This window comes from Amblyraja radiata, chromosome 1 (assembly GCF_010909765.2).
Source record: "Amblyraja radiata isolate CabotCenter1 chromosome 1, sAmbRad1.1.pri, whole genome shotgun sequence".
NCBI lineage: Eukaryota > Metazoa > Chordata > Chondrichthyes > Rajiformes > Rajidae > Amblyraja > Amblyraja radiata.
Window position 1 is genome coordinate 69,501,574 of NC_045956.1, and position 27,881 is coordinate 69,529,454.

Consider the following 27,881-nt stretch of genomic DNA (forward strand, 5'->3'; position numbering starts at 1 on the left):
CCCCCTCTCTAGACGCGCCTGCGAGTTGGGGGCTATGCGTCAGTGGATAGGGCGGTTATGGGGTAAAAGGAGCAAATTAATAATATTAATATATCAAGGGGGGTAGTTAGTGTGTGTGACGCCGCATGCCGCCCCTCCCCCGCAACCACACGTTGGGGACACAGACCCAACGGGTCTGCACTTTGTCTAGTTTAATACTAAAACTATTTGTGTGTGTGTGTGTGGTTTATTTTCCTATTTTCTTCCAAACGCTAGGCCACAGCCTTCCCATTTTCACACATGCTCACATTTTTCCCGTCGAGGCGATTAACATCTTCCGGGTCGACTTCCCACCTGTATTTCCGGACTTAAATGTTTAAAGTTTTTTTTTAAAGCCAGAAAACTCACCCATTTCGGGGGGGAAAAAACCCCGAGCGACGTCACAATCGACTCGCAAGGCAGGACAGGACACTTCAAGAGGGAGGGGCACTCTAGCGCACCGAGTGACGTCACAATGCACTCACAAGGCAGGACGGGACACTCTGGGACGGAGGGGCACTCCAGTGCACTCACGTGGTGGGTGGTGCTGGAGTGAGAGCCGAGCCCGGGGCTTGGGATGGGGCCGTGACGGGCCGAAAAAGAAGCCCCCACTGGGACCAAAGACTAGTCTGGGTCCGGGGTCAAGGACGAGCCCACTGGAGCCCAGGCAGCGGTCGAACTGACGGCTGGAGACAGGGCCGGGCCGAGTATGAGAACCAGTCCGAGTTCCAGGCCCTGGCGCTGCTCTACGACCTAGGGAGGTCCTGGGGCAGGGAATGGGAGTGAGGGGAGGAGGATGGTAGAGGGAGATGGGGGGGGGGGGGTGGAGGAAGGAGATGCCCCTCTCTGCCCCCCTCCCTCTCTGCCCCCCCCTCCCTCTCTGCCCCCCCCCTCTCTGCCCCCCCTCCCTCTCTGCCCCCCCTTCCCTCTCTGCCACCTCCCTCCCTCTCTGCCCCCCCCCCTTCCCTCTCTGCCACCTCCCTCCCTCTCTGCCCCCCCCCCTTCCCTCTCTGCCCCCCCTCCCTCGATTCCTGCAACTCCCTTTACAGTGGCATCAGCTAATCTTCCCTGTCCCGCCTGCAACATGCCAGCGAGACTCCTGATGGGCACCCGAAAAAGGGACCACATCACCCCGATTCTGGCCTCTCTCCACTGGCTCCCAGTGCAGTTGTGAATACATTTCAAGATCCTTCTTTATGTTTACAAAGCCCTTAATCTATGAACCACAGTCTCCACCAATGTAAAGCACTTTGGTCAACGAGAGTTGTTTTTTAAATGTGCTATAGAAATAAAAGTGACTTGACTTGATTTGACTTGACATAGAGGAAATTTGCATGGTTACAGGGAGAACATGTAAACTCTACACATACATCAGCTGAGGTTTAGCATTAAACTGAACTGTGAGGTGGCATCACTAATTGTTAAACCCCCATGCTATATTAGTTCCTCAGTTTTGCAGGTCTTTCATTTGAATACAAATGTTGTGTAGTAAAACTCTTAATCATAACAGACTCTGTTAAGCATACTGTTAAGGCTTTGGTGCTGGACTGTCAGATTTTATGGATTATTGTATGCCCTCTTATAATTATTCCAACACTTTATTGGCATTCCCCCCCCCCCCCCCCACGAAACTTATAAGTTTTGAAAGGAGTATCAGAAAAACAACAGGTGGGTTTTCAGGGAGAATCAGAAATGGTACCAGGTGAGCACAGAAGCTGGGTCCCTGGTGTGGCAAATATCAACTGGGGATCCGAATTTTGAAATGTTTCTAATTTTCCAGTAAATTATTGTCGGCCATAAAATGCTAGTCTTAACATAAAGGTATAGCAAACTGAATTTGCATACACCTCCAATTGACATTTTGTGCCTATGCATTTCTTTGTTCATAAGGTGAGTGAGACCAATTGGTGAATAACTGCAATCTTTATTGTGCTGGAAAATTGCATGAAATTGGTTCAGGGATGTGTTTTTTGTACTTACGAAATATATGATTTAAAATTAAATCCTCTTTCAACTTTCTTTCCCCATTGCTTAATTCTCCATTAAAAGGAGTATGAGGATTAATTGTTGAAAGGTTCCATTGTTGATGCTGCATGAAGGGGTGAAAATGGATTGTGGAGCACCTCTTATTAAGTTATTCTTTGGAATATTTCTTTATGGCAGCTACTTAACCTGTTTAATATTAGAAGCTTGCTACTTTAGCTCCTTAATATTAGAAACTTGGGCAGGCGGGTTATGATAGTGACACAAAATAATACCCCACCACCATCCTTATTAAACAACTTGGATAGAAATGTTAATTCCACTTTGTGATACTTCATTCATGACAAGTTTTTTCTTGCATTCCAGAAAAAAGTGGATCCATTTATCAGAATATTACAGTTGCCGTACAATTTTAGGACACAGCTCAACAGCGTGGTTGTGTTCACGGAGGTAAGAATTGTACAGCAGTTTAATTTTGATTAGTTTTGGAAGTACTTTGTAATCAAGAATGATGCAAATGACTTTTATTATGCTTGTTCTGCTTTTGATTTTGTTGTTCAGGTATAGGATAACCCCGAGGATAGTGTCTCCCAATTAGAATGTACTGAAGATATTTTTTGCAAGACATGCAGATATTGTAGATCTGAAAGAAACATAGAAAATGCTGGAAACACTCAGCAGATCAGGCAGCATCAGTGGAAAGTGAAGCGGAGTTAATGTTTCGGGTCAAAGATGCTATCAAATTGCATGCAAGATGAAAGTCAAGGGGCTGTCCCACATGGGCGGCCTAATTGGCGAGTTAGAAGAGTTTAGGAGAGTGAAAAAATGTCATGTTGAACACCTCCTTCGACTATGTAGAAGACCTCCTTCGACTATGTTGAAGACTAGCTTCGACTAGCTACTACTAACTTCGGGAAAATTGGACACCGAATAGTGGAGAGTGAAGACGACCTCTTTAGGCCTGCCTTCGACCTCCCTTCGACTACCTTTGATTACCTATGACTAACATGCCGACCTACTACGACTAAACCTACGAGTGGAAAAAGTATCGATTTTTTCCATGGCGACCTTTTTTTACTCGCAGGCATTTTTCAACGACCTAGCTGAGGCCTCGAGTACACGGGGACTACTCTCGAGCATGAAGGAGAGTTACAAAGACCTCGTGTCGACCATTTTGCGAGTATGAGTCGAGGGCAAACTCGCCAGAACTCGTGGATTAGGTCGCCCAAGTGGGACAAGCCCTTTAATTCTGTTTCTGCAAATGCCGCATGCCCTGCTGAATTTACCAGGATGTATAAAATCTCTTCCATGGTGGTAATATTGTATCTGAAATACTGTTATTCCTGCAGGATCCAGAAGAAGTTACTGTTGCTCAGCAGCATGGAGCAGATGTCGTGGGAGGAATGGAGCTCATTCAGAAAGTATGTAATAACAAATTTGTATTCATTTTTCACAACTTAAAATGAATGCATCATTAAAAATATTCTTATCATACTGAAATATGAATGAAGCTTGCTAAATGTAGTGATTTTGTTTTTAGAATGACATGATTGAGAACCATCCTGCATTGTGCCCTGTTATAACATAGACTTTGGAGCACAGCACAAAAAAACAGTTTCTAGAGCTATCACTGTTTAGGGACCATTAGGGCCTTCTTTGCAGGTTGTGTCTCCTTAAAATTCGCTTGGTGCAAATCAGTCAATGCCAGGAGAGCAACAGTTTTGGAGAGAAATAGGTTTTGTGGAATATTAAGTGGAAGAGAACTAGCTTCATCTACCACCGAGTATTCCCAGCATGACTCTCAAACATGATTTGTTGTTCCTCTGTCATGTGGGTGAGTACTCTTTTGAAAAATAACTTTTACTTTTGAAGAGCACTTCAGATATGTGCTGACTGATTTCCCACATGTGACGATTGAGAGGGGCCGTCTTTCCCCAGTGCACATGCCTCTGCATTCTTTGAGCAGTTGTTCACACTCCTCACCCCTGACAATGGCATTATCGTCTTTCCCTTTTAATTGTGGATCCATTACTTAGGGGACCTTTAGATTTGGGAGTTAAGATCGATAGTTATTGCAGGTCTCTGCTTTTCTGGAGAGGTGGATTTGTGCGATGTCCCAGATATCAGTTACTCTTCCCCAAAACTCAACCTGAAACTGCAGTTAATTGTATACATAATTGCAGTTTCTTTCTGAATCCCTCTGAATTCATTCTGCAGCTTGCCTTTAGAAGATTTGATATATCATCACAACCGGTTGTCATGCTTAACTCCTTTTTATTTATTTTTATTCTGTGGCTGTCCTAATAAATGGAGATATGAATTGCAGTTAATTGAAATTGTAGTTTGTTTCAACCATCAGCAGTTGGAAATTAGAATTTGTTCAATGCTCTTTTCCTCAATAAAATATAGTTGATTGATTACTCTTAACCCCCATCCTTTCTTAAAAAATAGTGCTGCCTTTGCAGTTCCCCAATCCATTGGGACCTTTCCAGAGTGTAGAAAGTTTTGGAAGATCTTGACCAGAATATCCACTATTTCTGCAGCAATCCTAGGATGTAGACTATCAGGCCAGTGGATTTATCAGCTATTCATCTCAGTAGTTTGCCTGGTACTTTATCTTTATTGATATTGTTTTAAGTTCCCCCTGCTCTTGCCCCATTATTATCAACCATTTTCGAAATGCCTTTTTGATCTACAAAAGTGAAGTAGAAATACAATATGTATTCAAACATTTTTATTTTCCTTATTATTGCTTCCACAGGGAGTACTTTGTCAAGCTTGTTAAAATCCTTGGGCTAGATGGACTCCATCATATGTGGTCTGCTCATTGCATCTTTGGCCTTCCTTGTACGACCTTAGAAAATTTAACCAGATGGTCAAACACAATCTTCCCCTAGCAAATGTTGATTGTGATTAACCAGTTCTTCTTTAAGGACTGGCATCATGACCCAGGAGATGGTTCTGTTAGTTCACAACTCCAGACTCCAACTCCACTATGATGCCGATCTCTGATCTTCTCCATGTGGAGTTTGCACATTCTCTCCATGACTGTCTGAATTTCTTATGGATGGTCTGGTTCCAAAGACAACAGGAATCTTTCACAGTGGGGAGGCAGTGATGAGCATATGAGGGAGAAACGCAATTTACAGGAGAACAGAGAAATGAATAGCGAGGGAACGGGACGATTGGGAATGCTGTCTGGGATGAGTCGTGGATTAGTAGCCTGCAGATTGAAAATTATTTTGCAAGGATATTAAGAATGTAACATTCTTCATTCAATGATACATGACATGCACTAGTTTCTCGTCAATTGGTCTTTGCAATAAGGGTTTATTTGCCGAAAAGAATATAAATCTACATTCAAGTCTTGTTTTTCTGAAGAAATTATAAACTTTTGAGACAAGGAAACATAGTTTATACTGCTTTCTCCTTTGACAAATGGGAGGAGGGACGTGACTGAGGAGTAAAGATGGTCAACAAGCTAAAAGAGTGCGAAGGTTTTATATAAGGGAACTGAACATTAGATATATTCATTCTTAACTAGATTTTGGGAAGAAACTAAGTATTGATTTTGATTTTTGTTTTTAGTTTAGTTTATATTCACGTATAAATGGTACAGTGAAAAGTTTTTTTTGTGGCATGGGCATGCTATCCAGTCAGCTGTTTGTGTACATTGTGTTGATATTGGTATACATGAGTAACGAATGATGGTTTTAGAATCTTTTCACAATTTCATCAATTGACAATATTATTCCATATGTTTCCTCCTGTTTTGGAGTTTGATTTTTTTTTTTTCTCTCAAATGAATTGGTGAAAATTTTAGCTCTAAACTTCTAAATCCCGCAGTATTGGGAATTCTCGGCACACCTATACCAAGGCAAAGTTAAATAATTTTCTCAGTAATTTACATCAACTAGAAATATTTCATCTCATGTGCATGTTTCCATTTCCTTCACAACTTTCCTTTTGCTGTTTTGTGAAATTATTACAGTCAAATTTTATAGGATCCTTTAATGACATTTGGGTTTTCACAAATGTTTTAAAACTATACATCCCAATAGTTGAAAATTATTTTAAGATGAAAGTGAAGAGCTTACATAGGATGTTGTGATACAAATAGCTAACAAAACAAGCACGTTGAATTGGGACACATTGTAAGCAGATATGTAACTTTTCCTGCTTTGAGTACCTTTTTTTCATCACTGAATCCTTTCTTTTTCTTATTTTCAGATCTTGGATGAAGAAGTTCAAGGGGATTTCTATGTCTCTACTCCTGATATGGTATCCAAACTAGTGCCTCTCAAAAACAAGCTAAGGAAAAGATTTCCCAAGAACAAACGGGGTAACAAAATAATGACTACATTCATATGCTCGTGTTTCAGGAATGAAAATGTGAGAACATATAAGTCCACTGGAGAGTTAATATAAAATTACCCTTTGTAATACTTCCCTTCAGAAACTAACAAAGCCCCAAGAAGATTGCTAAATGATTCTTACTCAAATGGTTAAACCACACTTCCTATTATAGTTGAAACCAGCTCCAAGCTTTCTTCCTGATAATTAGAACCAAACTCTGTAGTGTAAAAGGAAATGGTCATTCACTGTTTTGGGGTTTGCTTTGATGTTATTTGAAAATGTGAAACTAACAACCAAAACCATTGATTTAATTGTGATGCACCTGCTTTTAAGATGCAGCATTTGTTGTGATATATTGATCAGCGTACTATATTTTGTATTCAAAAACTTATCAATATACTTGAATTCAGATTTTTATTTTGACTTCATTCTCCAAAACTGATTTTCATATTTAGCATGTTCATGCTATGCTCTTCTAACTAAATTTATGTATATAATTTTATAATGGTTCCAACACTGATAGTTCAGGGCATTGTAATCTACATCCCTCTAGTCTACTGAATCTGCAGTGGTATGCAATTTCAAACATTTAAAGGAATCCTTGTGCATAACTAATGTTAAAGGCAAAACTATTTATGGTAATGTACTTAGAATTTGAGGCAGAAGTGCTATTTTAGTATGGGGGGGAAAATCCTTTATCAGAAATTTACTGACATTCAATCTCCTGGATGTACTAACTTATTTGTTCTCATTTAAAAATATTGCAGCAGGTTTTTGCTGTTGGAATTTAAATAAAGCATGTTATAATTAAATGCAGCAAGCTCAGTATACTTATTCGCATTTTCTGTAATTTTGTATCCAGGCTCTGTAGGACACAATATTCCTGAAATGATAAAAGTATTTCAAGCTGGCCATGAATATCAGGTGGAGCGTGATTGTTTCGTTCTATCCAAAGTGGGAACGGTGAGTTCAAATTAAAAATCAAAGACTTGTTTTACACCCTTCACTTGAAATTGAAGTCTGATTATCTGACTTGATGTCTGCCTGTCACATACTGTACTTCTATGTTGCAACTGCAATACCTGGTGCTCGGTGTCCTTTGAAGGAATAGAACATCTGACCCTGTTAGGCAGACTAACTCTGTGGTGGAAATGGGGCGATGCAGTGGTAGAGTTGCTGCCTGACAGCGGCAGATACTCAGGTTCAATCTGATGACGGGAGCTGTTTGTACTTTCTTCCTGTGACCGCATGGGATTCCTCCAGGTGCTCCGTTTTCCTCTCACACTCCAAAGACATACAAGTTTGTAGATTAATTGGCTTTGGAAAAAATTGTAAATTGTCCCTAGTATGTCGGATAGTGCTAATGTACAGGGTGATTGCTTGTCAGCACGGTCTCGGTGGGTCGAAGGGCCTGTTTCCATGCTGTATCTCAAGTCTAAATCCATGGCATTTATTGTTCATTGGCACTCATGGCAGTGCACGTGGCTCGTATCCCATGAGCTGATGATATCAGCATTAATGCCATCCAAACCCCACATGTAGAGGTCGTCATAGATTTGCTCAAGCAACAATTGTGAATGGGATTTGGTTAATGTTAATTTATTGCTATAATGCTGGCAATTATATAATTACATGTCGTAATCAGACCTGAGTAAGTTACAAATTGATCTGTGCTATTTATTTTACTATTTCATTGAGCCATTATTTCAAAAGCAACTGGCAGCTTCAGGACAAATTACAGAGATGATTGATGTGATGATGATTTAAAGATTATTGTTTTAATGTTTGGCAGATATTCTGGCTTATAACCTTTTGGAAGAACTAACATCCTTTCGAAATGATTTTACTGGCTGTTATAGTCGGAGCCTTTAAAACATTATTTGTGGCGCTAATATGAATTGTGTAATAAAAACTGGATAAGACTGAAAAAATTCAGCAGGTTAGGCAATATCTGTGGAAAGAGAAATAATCAGTTTTGGTTCTATGACCCTTTATAAGAACGGGGAAAACGATACAAATTGGTTTAATAAGGTGTGGCAGAGATGTGTAGATCAGAAAGTATACCTAATAAGGAATAGCTTAATGATGGTGGTTACCAGCACGTGAAGCTTCATCATTTGTGTAATATGTTGCTAATGATAAGCCATTATCAAAGGTAAAGTATGTGGCTGTGGACGCAAGTCTTGGTCACCACATAGTTGAAGACTACAAGGGAAGGAAACCATTGTGGTTGAACAAAACAAAAGCACAGGTGAAAATCCATCCAGAAACCAGAGGAGAACTTCAAAGTTAACATTCCTGGAAGAGATGTGGTATTGAATTTAACAATAAATATATATTTTTTAATAAACTGCAGATGCTGAAAATATGAAATAAAAACAAAAAATGCTGGGGGGAAAAAACTCAACATCTCAGGCAGGATCCATGGAAAGAGAAACAGTCAACATTTCAGGTTTGCAACCCTCCATCAGAACTGGGAAAGAGGAAGATACAAGTCAGTTTAAGCAGATGGAGATACAAGAGTTTAGAAGGAATGGGTGACGTTTCAGGTCTAGACCCTTCTGACTCGACCCAAAAACGTCACCCATTCCATCTCTCCAGCTATGCTACCTGTCCTTCTGAGTTACTCCAGCATATTGTCTCATCTGCAGTTTCTTTCTGCAAGTTAGTTAAGCAGACAGAGATACAAGTTAGTTTAGGTAGAGATGTGTATCTCTCGGTTCCCTCTCCCCTGACTCAGTCTGAAGAAGGGTCTTGATCTGAAATGTCACCTATTCCTTTTTTCTAGAGTTCTTGCCTGACCCGCTGAGTTAGACCAGCTTTTTGTGTTTATCTTCCATATTCCTCATTTTCCTGCATATCTACAGAACCCGATAACTTAACGGGAATCAAGAAAGCAGCAGATGCTGATAATCTGAAATTAAAAACAGTAAGCGTTGGAAAGCCTCAGCAGGTCAGGCAAGAACTGTTGAAAGAAAAGATTAACATTTCAGGTTTGTGACCCCTTGTGAAATTAATTCCTTATGCTCAGATGTTACATGACCTGCTAAGTGTTTGCCAATTAAATGTTTAATAATTGGGTTTTATATGTGCACATATGATATACAGGTTAAAAGTGCATATAAAGCAAACATTTTAGATAGACCCATCCTCGGATTTTGATTTGAAATATACCAGTTGTGTAAAGTAAGGAGTAATGTGTTCATATGTTTAAGGTGGGTGTATCATTAGATTGTGAGCACTGATAATTGTTTCATTAGTAGTCTCCAAACTTATGAGTTTGTGTTGGGTGAGCTGTCTTGTGGGTATGAATAATTTCATAACTTGAGGATTGATTATGTGGAATGAGAAGAAAATGTAATAGAATACTTGGATAACAGCAATACATTAATGATTCTTATTCATGAAAATGATTTCAAAAGTTGCTTAAAATTAGGTATAGGGACAAGTATTGCATCTCCTGTGGTTACAAATGAAAGTACCAGGGGAGGGGGTGGTTTGGATGGGAAGGGATGAGCTAACCAGGAAGTTGCGGAAGGAAATCGGCTCTGTGGAAAGGGGAAGAGATGGGAAGATGTGGGTAGTGGTGGGATCCCGTTCTGGGTGGTGAAATGCCAGAGGATTATGTGCTGTATGCGACGGCTGATGGGGTGAAAGTTGAGGACTAGAGGGACTCTGTCCCTGTTGCGATGGTGTATGGTCTTTTTGACTGGATAACACGCAACAAAAAACTAAAGATGGCTTTGACACTGCAGTAGCCATCTTAATCTTAGTATTATTATCACTGCGTTATGGTGAATTGAAGTACTGCAATGAGAATTAACATAAAGGATTTGAGCTCAATTAATTAATAGTCATCTATCTTTGGGATAATGTTATGGTCAGCACCGCGAAGGTGCAACATTATTTTAATACACAGAGTTGACATTGTGACAAATTATTACGTAAAATCTATAATAGATGACATATTCTGATTTCATTTTATGAAGTTCAACACTCATAGTGTCATCGATATGTTATTTGAATGGGGATTAATTACTCGGAAGGTTTAGCTTAGTCCAAGAATAATGTGGTTAGGGGAAATGCATGTGCAATTATTTTTTGAAGGTAACACAAAGAGAGAATGTATGTGGAAAATAAACATCTCAAAAGAGTCAAGGAATAGGAGTAGAAATTGTCCAGTCAGCCCATCAAGTCTACTCCACCATTCAATCATGGCTGATCGATCTCCCCCTCCTAACCCCATTCTCCTGTCTTCTTCCCATAACCTCTGACATCTGTACTAATCAAGAATCTATCTATCTCTGCCTTAAAAATATTCACTGACATGGCCTCCACAGCCTTCTGTGGCAAAGAATTCCACAGATTCGCCACCCTCTGACTAAAGAAATTTCTGCTCATCTTTGTAAAAGAACATCTTTTAATTTTGAGGCTTTGACCTCTAGTCATAGACTCTCCACATCCACTCTATCCAAGCCTTTCACTATTCTGTATGTTTCAATGAGCCCCCTCCCTCTCATTCTTCTGAGCTCCAGCGAGTACAGGCCCAGTGCTGACAAACACTCATCATAGGTTAACCTACTCATTCCTGGGATAATTCTTGTAAACCTCCACTGGACCCTGTCCAGAGCCAGCACATCTTTCCTCAGATATGATGCCCAAAATTACTCACATTATTCCAAATGCAGCCTGACCAGCACCTTATTAGAGCCTCAACATTACATCCCTGTTTTGGTATACAAACCCTCTTGAAATAAATGCTAGCATTGAGTTTGCTTTCTTTACTACCGATTCGACTTGCAGATTAACTTTTTGGAAATCCTGTACCAGTACTCCCAAGTCCCTTTGCACCTCTGATTTCTGGATTCAAACCCCATTTAGAAAATAGTTTATGCCTTTACTCCTACTATCAAAATCCATGACTCCACACTTTGCTCCACTATATTCCATCTGCAACTTCTCTGCCCATTCTCCCAACCTGTCCAGTTCCTTCTTCAGAGTCCCTGCTTTCTCTACACTACTTGCCCCTCCACCTATTTCCATATCATCTGCAAACTTTGCCACAAAGCTTTCAATCCCTTCGTCCAAAACATTAATATACAATGTGAAGAGTAGTGGCCTTAGCATCGACCCTTGCGGAACTGCACTAGTCACTGGCAGTCAACCAATCAAAGCACCCTTTATTGCCACTCTTTGTCTTCTGCTATCCATGCTAGTATCTACCCTTTGAAACCGTGGGCTCTCCTCTTCCTAAGCAGCCTAACATGTGGCACCTTATCAAAGGCTTTCTGAAATTCTAAGCAAACAACATTTACTGACCCTCCTTTGTCTGTCCTGCTATTTACAAAGAATTCCAGCAAATTTGTCAAGCAAGGCCTCCACAAAATGGGAGAGTCTAGAACTAGAGGTCATAGCCTCAGAATTAAAGGAAGTTCTCTTTGGAAGGAGATGAGGAGACATTTATTTAGTCAGAGGATGGTGAATCTGTGGAATTCTTTGCCACAGAAAGCTGTAGAGGTAAGTCAGTGGATATTTTTAAGGCAGAGATAGATAGATTCTTGATTCATACGTATGTCAGAGGTTATGGGGAGATGGCAGGAAAATGGGGTTAGGAGGGAGAGATCGATCAGCCATGATTGATAGGCGGAGTCGACTTGATGGGCCGAATGGCCTTATTCTACTCCTATTCCTTATGACCTTATGACAAAGTAATGCTGACTTTGGCCTTTTTATCGTGAACCTCTGTACTCCGTAACATCATCCTTCATAATGGACTCTAAAATCTTCCCAACCACTGAAGTCTGACTAACTGGCCTATAGTTCCCATTATTCTGCCTTGCTCCCTTTTTGTGCAGCGGGGTAATATTGGCCCATGAGTCTTGACACGTGCTTCATCTAGCATTGACTATAACAACTGTGTTTAATTGGGAGGAAGTTGTGTATTTGGTTCTTCATAGCCTTGACGAATTGACATTGAAGTCACAGAAGCTTGACAAAATGGAAAGGACATTGATTTTTGATGTAATTTGGCTATAGTTCTTTCTGTCATTATGTATATATTTTACTTTTGTTTTCAATTTTCCGTAAAGCACAGAAAAATCACCCTATTGGAAATATGCCTTTACCACCTAAAGAACTTTCATAACATGTGACCCAAACAATTGACAGATAATATTGAAGATATGTTTCAGAATAATTGCAGGAAAAATAGTGGTGGTGTGCAGTTTAAATTGTTTGTATGCTAGAATACTTCACCAGTGGCACTGATAGTGGTAGGTTTAAGTACTGCAGCTTATTTTCATTTCTGGTTATCAGCTCCTCAGTTCTCAAAGGCATTAAATGCATGCTCACAAAGGATAGGGGAGTTCTCCTGCCCCACAACAAGGATGTGGATGTTGTTTGTGAACTTTCTTTGCCTGTAAAAGATTATATTATTATTGTAATTCACACTGATAGATTTTAGTGCAAGATTGAGATATTATAATTTCACAGCATATTTAACGGTGGATTCAGATTCAATTCATATAATTTATTTAGTCAACATATATGTGCCTATTTATGAATTTTATAATAATTTAGATTAAATGTTAATTTTAGAAGTTTTCCGAACACCATTTACTTCACACTCCTTTGAAGCATCCATTAGCAAGCATCAATTTTCAAGCCACATCAAAATTGATCCAAATCTATATTGCAGTTTTGTGCTAAGATTCTTTGTTCAGTGAAATATTTCTTCAACATTATCACAAATCCTTTAGGAGTTATATGATGGGCATAATTTTAAGATGCACTAGACTAAGTGCAGACCCGTTGGGTCTGCTCCACAATGTGGGGGTCCAGGGGTGGGTGAATCACCCCGTGTGGGGGTGGGGGTCGGGGGGGTGAATCACGACATATGGGGATCGGGGTCTGGTGCCAGTGCAGTGCGGTCAGTGACTCTGGGTGGGCGGAGGGACCAGACTGTCCGCTGCTGCAGCTGACGGACAGCACTGACCCCGGGGGGGATAGTGGGGGCTGTCCCGAGGGATCCACTCCTTCTGCATCTTACACCGGGTGTCTGAGTGTCCCTTGCTGCTCGAGTTCAGAGCGCTCGGTCACCCTCCAGCCCAGGGCGGTCGTGGGCCGGGAGTTGCCCTCAATCCGCCGGCACGCTGCTCTCTCGCAAGTCGGTCACAAAAAAACATTTGTATCTTCTCTCTGTCCGTGAGCAGCAGTGATGTTGGTGTTTTTTCCCCAGGTAAGAACGTACGTGTTGCGTGTGTAGTACTGCAGAAGTCTTGAGCGACTCCATGCGTCACGCCCTTTGACATGACCTTCTTTACAACCCCCCTATTTAAATGCGGCCCTCTCCCTGACATCACTCGAAGCTGCTGCCCGCCCACACCTCCTTGCGGGGCTTTGTGACATCGCTTTGGAAGTGGGTTGAAAGATTTTCCGTTTAAAAACTTTGTTTTGGGTATTTTTAAAATGCTGTAACTTCGGAAATATAGGTGGAAATGCGACGGTAATGATTGAATGAATGAATGAATACGTTTATTGTCATTGCACAATACTGTGCAACTAAATTCCATTACATCTCCTCCGGTTAAAAAAATACAAACATAATACGGTATAGATGTTTATTGCCACCACGGGAAAAATGTGAGTAGGATGTGTAAAAATGGGAAGGCTGTGGCCTAGCGTTTGGAAGAAGATAGGAATTAACCGGATTGACACAGAGACACATCGTGGGCACAAACAACAGAAGACTTTTAGTTATATAGAGATTCTATCACCTGTTGATATTCATTAAGTTTTCTCCCAATCACTCCTTGGGTATGGTTTGAAATTGTCATCTCATTTTTGTAGTGAGAGCTGTTGCCATTGAGCACATAATATTACTTGATGACCTCACTCGTATTTCCAGGAAGTGTCAGTGGTTAGAGATCCAGATTGCACCTGTTTTTTTTTTTGTGTTTTTTTTAATCTGCTTTCTCTACTTCCGACATGTTGACACTAATTAGTATAGGTACAGTTGATCTGGATGACTCACTTTGGACATAGGAACTAACTTGAGATTTTGCTCACTTGAATCATTCAACTATCATCGACCAAGTCCAGATGCATATGAACGAAATTAAAATCAAACATTACAACATTAAATGTGATCAGGTTGATATGGTGTCAAATAGTGGGCCTAATCAGGGGATTAATCATTTCTGAAGATATAATATTTGTGATTTAAGGGATGACTTTGTTGCAAAACGCTTCTGTCTTAATTAAAATACTTTATAAAAAAAATTGAACAGCATTAGTTTTGATGCAGTTTTACAGAGACGGGTTGTTGAGAAAAAAGACAGTTGTTAACTCAGACAGCGTTCGAGCCAGATTTTAGATTTCAAAAGTATTAAAGTGTTCTCATCTCCAGTTCAGACATTTTTTTTTTCATAAAAGCATAAATTTTCAATGTTGTGCGCACATTTGCACAGTTTGATTTAATGCAAAAATCAAGGCTCTGTAGTTGGGGGCAGCGTGGATCCTGGTTTGCATGTCTGTGGTGAGTTTGCTCGAATGGCAGAGGATTGATAATAGTCCATTTTATTATCTCAATCCAGAGGGCAAAATTGACTAGCTTTCACAATAATTGTTGTTGCAATCTTTGCTGAACATAAGACTATGAGTATTGGACTTGGACAAAATAGAGTTCATCAACATGCCACTGAGTTGTAGAGTTGCTGTACTTCCATCAGAGAGAGAAAGAGCTTATTTAAACTGTAGCTATAAAGGCAATGTAAGAGGGAGAAGCAGGGTTTAAACAAAGAACTGCTGGATGAGTAAAAGACTGGAGAATGGAATGAAAATCTGAATGATTAACAATCAATAAGTTCAACAGTTGTGGGATGAAGAACTATAAATTTAATTTAGTCCCTTATGGCTCTTATTTTATTCATGATGATGGTCCCATTGGTCGCATGCTTATTAGCTGTTCAATTGTTTTTCAGCTGGACATGCCAAAAGAACACATTACAGCTAATGTTGCAGAAATCCTCAAGGATGTTTGTACCCAAAGACCAGTGAGTTTTGGTGAGTAAAGATATCAGTTTAGATAGGCACGGTTGGAACAAAGGCCAGAGATGAAAAGACCCGTGGATCTCCCGATTGTTAACTACTGTAACTCCTCTTTCGATTTCCACACTGATCTTTCTGTCCTGGGCCCCCTCTATTGCCAGAATGAGGCCACACCCAAACTGTAGGAACAGCATTTTGTATTCCCCTTGGGTAGCTTATAGCCCAACGGTATGAACATTTGAGTTCTCCAATTTTAGGTCACCCCTGCAACCCCTCCCACTCCCTAGGGCCGCACCTGATATTTCTCCCATCCCACTCCCCCTCCTACATTCTTTCCTCTGGCTTCACAATTCATAACTCTTCAATTGTTTTGTCTCACACTTTCAGTTTTAATCTTTGGGCTTTGTTCCAACCATCTACTTATCACCCCCCCCCCCCCCCCTCGCCTGTCTCTGCATATCACACTTGGTCCTGCCCCTCCTCTCTCCAAGCTTTATTCCACCACTCCCTCCCCCGCCCTTCAATCAGTCTAAAGACGCGTTCTGACCAGAAACGTCACAATCCATGTTCTCCGGAGATGCTGCCTGACCCACTGAGTTACTCCAGCACTTTCTATCCAACTTTCAGATTCATTACTTGTGCAGCAATCCCCACTCAATGTGTATTTGTTAGAGTTCAGCTGTATCCCACCTCAAAGTAGAGTAACTGCACTTCATTGTGAAAGGGCCTCTATATATTAAAAAAAGCAGATATGTTTACATCTTTTATTCTGAAGAAGGGTCCCAATCCGACACATTGCCCATCCATGTCCTCCAGAGATGCTACCTGACCTGCTGAGTTATTCCAGCGTTTCTGTTTTTTTCCTTTATTCTGAATACAAAGATATTTATTAAGGCAAAATGTGACAATTTTTGAAATGATTTGTAAATTCTCAGATTAGAAGGAATGATCAAATCTATAATAAATGTCAATTAATCTGTATTATATCTGGCTATTTTAGATTCTATTTCTTATTTTGAGTTCAAATATCAATAAAACAAAAAATTACATATTTTCAATGACTCAAATTAATAGTTTAGAATTTGCTATCTGTTTTAATATAAATTCTGGCTAATTTCAATTGTTTCCTTTTCCTTAGGTCCATTTGTTAGAAGAGCCATTATTTGCAGTGCAACCAGCGAGTCCTTGTTGTTTAAAGCAGAGCCTTTCTTGCCTCAAATAACAGAAGACAATGAAGAGAATCAGCACAATGGTTAATTATTGATATTTTATGTACAGATGCACTGTTAAATATTGTTTTGCTTTGATATGACATGTTATGCAATAAATCTTTTAAATGTTACATCAGTATTGTTGAGTTTATTAGTTCATTAACTGCTTTCACAGTAGTTGTGGGAGCTGAACTCGAGTATATGCATCTTAATATTTATTTTAAAAGCCTACTTTCTGTTCCATGGAATTAATCCTTCCCAGTTTGCTCAATGGATCGGATTCTCTTTCAATAGGTGGTAAAGATAGCCTGGAGAGAGTAGATCTGGAGAGGATGTTCCCAGTAGTGTTAGAGTCTAGGACCAGAGGGCACATCCTCTGAATAAAAGGATGTAACCTTTTAGAATGGAGATGAGGAATTTCTTTAGCCAGAGGGTGGTGTATCTGTGGAATTCATTGCCACCGACAGCTGTGGAGGTTAAGTCAATGGGTATTTTTAAAACAGCAATTGATAGGCTCTTGATTAGTACGGGCACCAAAGGTACAGACAGAAGGCAGGAGAATGGGGTTGAGGGGAAAAAATAGATCTGCCATGATCAAATGGTGGCGTGGATTCAAACGGCTAAATGACCTAATGCTGCTCAAATGTCTTGTGGTCTAAATATTAGGATTCTGCAGGGTTAAAATTTTGCATTGAATGTAATGGAACATGAATATTTTCAAAAATATATGTACATACTTCTTTGGAATACTACTCTAAAATATTTACAAAAATTAACTTTCAAAATATATATTTAGATTATTTTTTGAAGAGTCCTGTAGTGTACTTCTCTGAAAACACTGCTCCAGTTCAGCAATTTCTTAAAGAGACTGATCACTGGCCTCTTCCTTTGTGCCAGCTATGGCTCCCAATGTTGAAAGGTTTTCCCCTTAAACGGCAGAGCAACCATCATCTCATTGAATGGTGGAGCAGACCTGAAGAGCCAAGTAGTCTGTTCTTACAAGTTTACTTTAGGACCTTGGTGTTACTCTTGGTCACACAGTACATGGTGCAAAGGATTGGTAATCTCTCTCAGCAAACTGCTTTAATCATTTTTGGATCAAGGTGGTAATAAGGTCTGGAGCAAAGTGCTTTAAGAGATCACAAGTGAGCATTGATAAGCGCTATTTAGTGGAATATGCCATTCCTAATGTGATGAAATGATGGTTGGCTGGATGGAATATGTCCTTTGTTGCAGATTGTGGCAATTTTCATGATGCAGTGTTTTGAGCCGAAACATTGACAATTCCTTTCCCCTCCACAGATGCCACTCAACCTTCTGAGTTCCAACAGCAGTTTTTTTTTTTTAATGCTGCAGGTTCCAACAACTGCAGTCTCGTGTCTGTGTTTCCATATTGCCACGTTATTTGAGCCATGTTAGATTACTTTGAATATCTTTTAATGATTTTACCTGACATCCTGTTGGTATTTGTTTTCATACTAGGATAGATACAAGTCTGCATTACTCTACATTACTCACAGATAGTACCAGTGATGTTTTGGGGACAGGCCACACATACTAGCTGTTGATGAGGATCTGACATTTTCAATAAATAACAAGGATTAAGTCCCTAAATCCATTTGACCATTATCCATCTTGTTTTGCATTATTCAGTGCAGAAAAAAACAGCCTAATGCTGTTACTTTCATACCTATTCTAAAACAGATTGTGATTTGGTTCGAAGAGTTTCTATCCTTGGCTGCTTCTGCGCTTCACTTTTCTGCATGCAACTGGGCTGGCTTTTACCTGGACCACTGCAGTGATTTATAAGGCCTGTTGTAAAAAGCTTGAAAGGGGATTTGTGAATCTTCGCTGGCCACAGAAGAGATGCCAGATGACTGGAGAATAGCAAATGTATAATTTCTGTTCTGAATGGTGGCAAATAAAAGCCAGATAACTGTGGGTAATGTCGGTGGGCAGAAGGCTATTGGTAAAAATTCTGATAAATGGTAAAGGCAGGAATTAATCAAATATAGACGGTTTATTAGGGTGAAGAACCGTTCTGACCAATATGATATAAATTTTCAGAGGTAGCAAAATGCATTGATAAAGGTAGTGTAGTTCGTGGTTTACATGCACTTCAGTAAGGCCTTTGACAAGCTCCCACATGGAAAGCTGGTCCAAATGGTTAGGGTTTCACACAGAGAGTTGTGAGTGGAATTCTCTGCCTCGGAGGTCGGTGGAGGCAGGTTCTCTGGATGCTTTCAAGAGAGAGCTTGATAGGGCTCTTAAAGATAACGGAGTCAGGGGATATGGGGAGAAGGCAGGAACGGGGTGCTGATTGTGGATGATCAGCTATGATCACATTGAATTGGCGGTGCTGGCTCGAAGGGCCAAATGGCCTACTCCTGCACCTGTTGTCTATTGTCAGAGTCCTCTATAAAAAGAGGACATCGGTTTAGGGTGAAAAAAAAATGGGATTTGAGGAGGAGGCTTTCCACTCTGAGGGTGGTTGGAATCTGCAATGTAATACCTGAGTGGATGATGGGTACTTGATGTTGGGCCGAGGGGACCTGGCTCTGTGTTGTGTGAACCTGTGAAAGTACTGAACATCTCTTCTGGTATTTGGTATTGAGGACTATTTTTTCAAAACTACTGTAAACATTTTTTTGCCTTGTACTTGTATGGTCGGTGGGTGCGCTGCAAGCCGGCAGCCCTGCCAGCAGCGTGTCTGTTTTTTCTACTTTTTTTGCTTTTTTAGTGTGTTTAAATGTGTGTTTTTGATGTTCCTCTGTGTGTTTTGTGTGGGGGGTGGTGTGGGGGTGTAAGGGGGAAAGCGCTTTGGTTGCCTCCTCCACGGAGAGGCGACTTTTTCCATGTCGCCTCTCCCGTGGCCTAACATCGAGGATCGGTGCGGCCTTTCCCGGAAACGTGCCTGGGGCTTCAGCGGCGGGCGCAGCGCGAACTCTCGGAATGGAGCGGGCGAGCCCTCGCCGGGGCTCGCCGAAGGGGAGCGCTCCGTTTGCTGGCCTGTGGCAGCCGGCAGTCTGAAGCCACGGTCTGCAAAGCTCCGGCCGGCGCGGCGTCCGCAGCCCGGGATCCCTCATTGGGGACCCGGGAGAAGAAGAAGCTCCGACTGCCGGCCCACGGCCAACTTCTACCGCGGGCGCAGCGTGGACTTACCATCAGAAGCGGGGTCCCTCGCCGGGGATCTCTGGAGGGGAGCTTTGACCGCCGGCCCTGCAGTCTGTGGTGCTTCTGGCTGCGGCGCGGCGGGGACTTTAAATCTCCGACCGCCGGCCTGCGGCCTACACCAACCTGAAACTGCGGTCTCCGGTAGGGAAGCACCGATTCAGGACCTATCTGGACTTTTTACCTTGTCTGCACATCTGGACGCCCGCAGCCAATTCTTCCCAGATTGAGGAAACGTGAGAAAATGAGTCATGAAGGAACATTAATATAAATAATCAGGGAAGTTGCCAAGGTATGAGGTTGCTGTCCCATTTTTCTCTAAGAAAACAATTTAGAAAATCTGTTATCAGCAGAAAAACAAATAACTGATGAGCTAGAACAAATTAACAAATTGACACTATGTATGGAAATGACATTCATTTAAACTGAGATCTACAGAAGCCCATGGTATTGGGGGTTTAGTATTGATGTGGATAGAGAACTGGCTGGCAGACAGGAAGCAAAGAGTAGGAGTAAACGGATCATTTTCACAATGGCAGGCAGTGACTAGTGGGGTACCGCAAGGCTCAGTGCTGGGACCCCAGCTATTTACAATATATATTAATGATTTGGACGAGGGAATTGAATGCAACCTCTCCAAGTTTGCGGATGACACGAAGCCGGGGGGGCAGTGTTAGCTGTGAGGAGGATGCTAGGAGGCTGCAAGGTGACTTGGATAGGCTGGGTGAGTGGGCAAATGCATGGCAGATGCAGTATAATGTGGATAAATGTGAGGTTATCCACTTTGGTGGCAAAAACAGGGTAGTAGACTTTTATCTGAATGGTGGCCGATTAGGAAAAGGGGAGATGCAACGAGACCTGGGTGTCATGGTACACCAGTCATTAAAAGTAGGCAAGGAATCGCTGATTCCTCCGACCCTCGCCGCCCCCCGGGACCGCCTAGCCTCATTGCCGCACCGGGCCCACCCAACATCGCCGTCCCACTGGGCCCATCCAGCATCGCCGCCTGACCGGGCCCACTGAACAACGCTGTCACAGTGGGCCTGCCCAATAACGGCGTCGCACCCAGCCTACCCAACATCGCCGCTGGACCGGACCTACCGGGCTTCGCCGCTGGACCAGACCCACCGGTCATCGCCGCTGGACCGGGGCTCCCCGAACATGGCCGCCGCACCGCACCCGACTCATCTCGTCGCCTTCCCAGGCTGGCCGATCCGCGCCGCCCCATCGACCATCCGCCCACCGGGACCTCCCACGCATCGCCTGCGGACCCCGACTCAACGGCCCATGGACTCCTACCATCCGATCCGCCGACCCTCGCCACTGGACTCCGACCATCGGTCCGCCGACCCCCGCCACTGGACGCCCACCATCGGGTCCGTTGACCCTCGCCACTGGACGCCCACCATCGGGTCCGTTGACCCTCGCCACTGGACGCCCACCATAGGGTCCGTTGACCCTCGCCACTGCACCTCCCTCCAACAACCCACAGCCGTCGCCTTGCCTGGAACCTGGACTCTGCACCGGGCCTGAAGCCTCCACGCTGCTAACTCCCACTCTCCTGAGTTTGACTCCACTGGGTCCTAGTGTCAGTCTGCCCAGCCTGGTTAACCTTAGTGGCAGTTCCACTGAGTCTTCCCCATCCCCCTCTAACTATTTGACCCCTGCTCTTCCCCACCCACACCACAGCCCTCTCAGCCCCCACCCCCTGACCACCCACCACCCCTCCACCCACCACCTCCCCACCGCACATCGCCTCGTCCCCAGTCCACCCACCTGCCTTCCTCCAGCCCCAACCCCCATCCCTGCCGGGTGTTCACCATCGCCCCCGACCTCCCCCTCTCCGACACCCAACAGTCTGTCCTCAGCAGAGGTCTTACCTTTGTCCCCCTCCGTCCCTACCTCAATGAATTCCGCGCCCACCACGGCTTGGAGCTCTTCTACCGTCGCCTCCGCCTCACAGCTTTCTTCCATGGGAAGGAGTCCTCGCCCCCCACTGATGACCCCTTTTCCTGTCTCCAACGCACCCCCTCCTCGTGGAACCCCCCTCGTGGCCATCTTCCGGCTTTAGAACTCTTCATCCAAAACTGCCGTCGCGACATCAACCGCCTCAACTTCTCCACCCTCCTGTCTCACTCCAATCTCTCCCCCCATGAACGTTCTGCCATCGACTCACTCCCCAACAACCCAGATTAGGTTATCAAACCCGCCGACAAGGGAGGTGCCGTGGTAGTCTGGCGCGCCGATCTCTACAAAGTTGAGGCCACGCGCCAACTCTTGGACACCTCGTCCTACCTACCCCTGGACCATGACCCCACTGATGAGCACCAGGCCACCATCTCCAGCACCATCACCGACTTCATCAACTCCCACGCCCTACCCGACCGAGCCTCCAACCTCATTGGTAAAAGGCTCTGTGCATCGACCCTATTTATTCCCCTCATGATCTTGTACAGCTCTCATCCTCCTATGCTCCAAGGAATACAGTCCTAGCCTGCCTAATCTCCATCTGAGACCCTCAAGCCTTGGCAATATCCTCGTGGATCTTTTCTGCACAATCCAGATTAGCAACATCTTTCCAACAACAAACTTAATACGATACTCCAACTTTGGCCTCACCAGCACCGTGTACATCTGTAGCATAACATCCCAACTTCTATACCCAATACGTTGACCGATGAAGGGCATTGTGCCGAAAACCTTCTGGACCACCTTATCTACCTGCGACACCACTTTCAAGGAACTATGTATCTGCACTTCAAAATCCCTCTGCTCTACAACACTCCCCAGAGCCCTGCTATTTACCATTTTAAACTCCATTAACCATATCTCTGCCCACTTGCCCAACTGATCAAGATCCTGCTTTGTAAACTTTTATAAACATCTTAACAATCTACAATGCCACTCATTTTTGGGGCCATCTGCAAACTTACTAATTATGCTTAGTACGTTCCCATCTAAATCGTTGATACAAACCACAAACAGCAATGGGCCGAGCACACCATTAGTGGCAGGCCTCCAGTCCGAAAAAAATAACCTTCCACCATCGCCTTCTACTTTCTTCCATGAAGCCAATTTTCTATCCACTAATCTAGTTTTCCCGCAATCCCATGCAATTTAACCTTCCAGAGCAGCCTTCCATGCTGAACCTTGTTTTACTAAATGTTTTACTAAAATCAATATAGACAATGTCTATTGCTCTGCACTCATCAACTTTCAGATTACATCTTCAAAAAACTCAATCAGATTTGTGAGATACAATCGCTCACGTACAAAACTGCTGACTATCCCTAATCAGCCCTTGTCTATCTGAACACATGTATATCTTATCCCATGGAATGCTCTCTAGTAACTTTCAGACCACAGAAGTTGGGCTCACTGGCCTATAGTTCCCACACTTTACCTTTCAGCACTTCTTGGATAGAGGCACAACATTTGCCACCCTCCAGTCTTCTGGCACCTCACCCATATTTAATGATGACACGTATATCTCAGCCAGGTCACCTGCAATTTCCTCTTTAGCTTCCCACAGTGTCCTTGGATATATCTATGATACGATACAATCAAACTTTATTCATCCCCGGAGGGAAAGTGGTCTGCCAACAGTCACAACACGCAACAATGTACACAAAAACGTGAAAATAGAAGTGAAAAAAAAAGAAAAGGACAATCGACTGTTGTCTGGCTGCTGTGGGCACAGCGCCTTCACCGGAATGAATGAACAAACTAACAAACAAACAAACAAACACAGACTTATCGCCTGGGCAGAGAATTCTAAACTACAGTGCCCCCCACCCTCCCCCATACCGGATCCCCCTTTGTTCTCCCACCATCCCTCACAATGGTCCCCTCACTCCGGGTCCTCCATTGTCTTCCCCTCCCTCCCCCCTCACGTTGCATCGCCACCGAGGCTCCTGCTGACGCCGATCTGATCAGGCCCAGGAGATTTATCTTCCTTCATACGCATTAGGACGTCCAGCACCTCCTCGACTCTAATGCTGACTGCCCTCAAGACACTTCCATTGACTGCCTCAGTTCCCTGATATTCATGTCTTTCTCCACGGTAAAAACAGAGGAGAAATACTCGATGAGGACCTTGCCCGTCTCCTGTGGCTCCACACAGAGATAAGCGTTTTGAATCCTGATGTGCCCTATTCTTGTTACCCTTTTTACTTTCTGTGCTTATAAAATCTCTTTGTATTATCCTTATTATTATCTGCCAGAGCTATCTGCTACCCCTTTTTTTTGCCCTCCAGATTTCCTCCTTTAGTGTGCTTCTTAACTCTCGCAGCGCTTATAGGAATATAATTGATTCCAGCTGCCTGCACCTGTCCCGGGCCTCCTTTTTTTCTGAACCAGAGCCTCTCATCATCCAAGATTCCTTTTGCCCATCTGCCTTGCGGAGCTCCAACCGGCGCGGCCTGAGGACTACGAGTGCCCCGGTCTCTGGGGAGGAGGCAGCCGCTCCAGACTTTCCAAGCCGCTGAGGAATGTTTCACCCAACGCCGGAGTTCCATCTTCACGGCAAGAGGGCCCGGAAAATTATCGGACTGGCTGCAAGGCCACAAATGGGCCCCGACCTCGGGTGTTTCACAGAGGAAGAGGACTTAACTTTCTGGTGCCTTTCCCCACAGTGGAAATTTTTGATTCTGCTGTGGGGGGACGTTTGTGTTGAACTCTATAATGTGTTGTGTCCATTTTCTTTATTTTCTGTTTAACCTTCTTCTATGGTTTGTATAGAAACTTATTATCTATTTTATGTAAAGCACTTTGGTGTCAATGCGAGTTGACTTAAAACGTGCTATATAAATAAAACTTACTTACTCTTCATTCTAACAGGAACATGCATGTCTTGAACACTTGAAACCACACTTTTAAAAGCATCTCACTTTCCGGGCGTTACTTTTCTGTAAACAACCTACTCCAATCAACTTGAGCAAGTTCCTGTCTAATAATATCAAACTTGGTCTTGCCCCAGTTTTGAATTTTAACTCGCGGGCCTGTCCTGTTTTTATCCATAAGTAAGTCATAAGTGAGAGCGTGTTTTGAGTACAGTGTGTCGCTCTGGCCGCCTTGATATAGGAAGATTGTTATTAAACTGGAAAGGGTGCAGAGAAATTTCATGAGGATGTTACTGGTAATGGAAGGATTGAGTTATAAGGAGAGGCTGTGGCTGTTTTCACTGGAGCATAGGACGTGAGGGGTGACCTTTTAGAAATGTATAACATTACAAGAAACGTAGTAAAGGTAGATGGTCGCAGTCTTATTCTCACAATAGGCCAGTCTAAAACTAGAGTGCATAGATTTAAAGTGAGGGGAAAGATTTTATAGGGACATAAGTGGCACATTTTTCACAAAATGTGGTGGGCATATAGAATGAACTGCTTGAGGAAGCTATAGAGGCAATTGCAATGTTTAAATGATATTTAGACAAGTACGTGAATAAGAAAGGTTTAGAGGGCTACGGGCCAAACACAGGCAAATGGGACTAGATTAGATAGACTTTCTGTTTGTCATGGATGATTTGGATCAAAAGGGTTGGCTTCTCTGTTGTGTGACTGATTTTGCTTTTTAACAATTCAATTATCTATTCAAATTTTTAATGATCACATGATTGAAGATATGGAAACCTACCCTGCTTCAGGTGAGGCTTTTATGTTAAAACGGGCTAAAAAGTGAAATCGGGCAGAATTGCTGGCAATAACACATCCCTCCACACCTGCTCTCTTGTCTACCCGCTCACACAATGTCAACAAAACAAAGGAGCTTGTCATTAACTGCAAGAAACAGTGTGGACCACTCACACCCTTGTAATTCTCTCTTATCCTCTCTCCAGTCAGGCAGAAGATACAAAATCTTGAAAGAACATGCCACCAGATGCAAGAACAATTACTAACTGATCCCAGACTTTTTCACAGATCTCTTGTGCTCGGGATAAAATTCTGAGCTTCCAATCTACCACGTTGTGGGCCATTGCAGTTATTATCTGTACTTGCTCTGTAGTTGTAATATTAGATTCTGTATTCTTGTTTACTTTCTCTTTTGCTCAACCTGATTTACTCATGTATGGTATGATTTGCATAGTTACCATGCAAAAGAAACATTTTCATAATGTCGGCACGTGTCAATAACAGGGCTGCCAACATTGGTTGAGAGGGGTGTCCCCCCTCCCACGGTAGGGAGCTTTTGCATTTTTCAGTTTGAAATTGTGCAATCTGGTGCATACTGTAGCGAGTCTTTTAATTTACACTTGAATGCAACATTTATGCTTTAAATGGTATTAGGTATGAATAAGGTTAGGCTAAATTACATTCCTAATTACATTCCACAGTAGAGCCAGGCTCTGATCAACAGGTGCAGCACATGAATGACCTTAGTACATTCATGTATGGAAATCAGATTATAATTCATGCTGTTATGCATATATATATAGAGAAATAAACAGAGAAACAAGGCAAGAGTCGGACTTACCCTTTGACAATAAAAACAAGACGAAAATAATGTCACATATTCAATCATATATGGTTCAATGAAATTAAGATATATATGTAAAACATATATGAAACAGGCCCTTCAGCCCACCAAGTCCACACCGACCAGCAATCTACCATACACCAATTCCATCCTACACGCCAGGGACAATTTACAGAAGCCAATTAACCTACAAACCTGCACTTCTTTCGGATGTTGGAGGAACCGGAATATCCAGAGAAAACCCATGTGGTCTTAGGGAGAATGTACAAATTCTGTACAGACAGCACCCGTAGTCAGGATCCAATCTGGGTCTGTGGTGCTGTAAGGCAGCAACTCTACCGCTGCGCCAACGTGCCACCCCATTAAATTATTTTTTCTGCAATATATTTATTATAGTGTCACGTCAATAAAGATGAACACATGATTCTGATTTCTGTCTTTGGTTGGATAACACATATCTCCAGTCATTGTGTTTTATGGTTGGTTTTCAACCTCTTCAGTCTGAAGGTCTCGACCTGAAACATCACCCATTCTTTCTCTCCAGCTGTCTGTCTGTTCCAGTTTTGAGTGTCTATCTTCAGTTTAAACCAGCATCTGCAGTTCCTTTCTACACTCTTTGTTAAGCAAAACAGGTCCTATTCTCTTTTCTTCACCCCCGTTGCTGCAGAGAATAAGTTCCCAGTTATCAAATCTTTCTTCAAAGTGAAAAAAAAATTTCAGCCCTGCCAACATCTTCATAAATCGCCCCTGGATCCTCTCCAGAGCAATTGCACCCTTTCTACAATGTGTCATAGTCTTACAGCATGGAAACAGCCCCTTTATCCCAACTTGTTCATGCAGATCAAAATGCCCCATCTAAACTAGTCCCATTTATCCGCATTTGGCCCATATCTCTTTAAACCTTGTGTGTGCCAGTGTGTGTGTGAGAGTGTGTGTCAGTGAAGCAGCGACAACATCCGGAGTGAGTGGAAACTTGGCGATGCCCGGGGAGTGCTTCCCTCTTAAGAGTCTCAGACAAGAGTGTGCTTAAGAGTCTTAAGATTGCTTGTTCTTTATGGGAAACCTGCCAACAGAAAACTATTCTCATTGGTGAGTGTGGAAGAGATCTGGAAGGCTTGAGCGAATTGAATTGTTTGTGACTTTAATTTTTATTTATTTTTAATGTGAGCGTGAGAAATTTGTGATCAGCGTGAGAATTTCGTGAAATGCGTGAGTCTCACGCTCAATGCGTGAGATTTGGAAGCCCTGCAATAATAAAGCAAACCTATCTGGCTGGTTGGTAAATCAACTCTTACGCCGTGTGTCTGTTGTGTTACTAAGAAGGTTCAATGGTTGGGTATTAATGGTGGAGTAGCAAGATGGATTCAACAGTGGCTGAATGGGAGATGCCAGAGAGTAATGGTGGATGGTTGTTTGTCAGGTTGGAGGCCAGTGACGAGTGGGGTGCCACAGGGATCTGTGTTGGGTCCACTGTTGTTTGTCATGTACATCAATGATCTGGACGATGGTGTGGTAAATTGGATTAGTAAGTATGCAGATGATACTAAGATAGGTGGGGTTGCGGGTAATGAAGTAGAGTTTCAAAGTCTACAGAGAGATTTATGCCAGTTGGAAGAGTGG

General features: G+C 42.8%; 1 protein-coding gene across 1 annotated transcript in view; it reads left to right on the forward strand.

Moving 5' to 3' along the window:
- mrpl1 (mitochondrial ribosomal protein L1) overlaps positions 1–16,747 on the forward strand; it is a 26,102-nt gene extending 9,355 nt beyond the window's left edge. The window contains exons 4-9 of the mRNA XM_033023860.1: positions 2,368–2,451; positions 3,351–3,422; positions 6,232–6,343; positions 7,220–7,320; positions 15,339–15,420; positions 16,544–16,747. Coding sequence (XP_032879751.1) covers positions 2,368–2,451; positions 3,351–3,422; positions 6,232–6,343; positions 7,220–7,320; positions 15,339–15,420; positions 16,544–16,662 — 570 coding nt within the window. The 3' untranslated portion in view covers positions 16,663–16,747. The remainder of the gene's footprint in view (positions 1–2,367; positions 2,452–3,350; positions 3,423–6,231; positions 6,344–7,219; positions 7,321–15,338; positions 15,421–16,543) is intronic.
- The last annotated feature ends 11,134 nt before the right edge of the window (positions 16,748–27,881 follow it).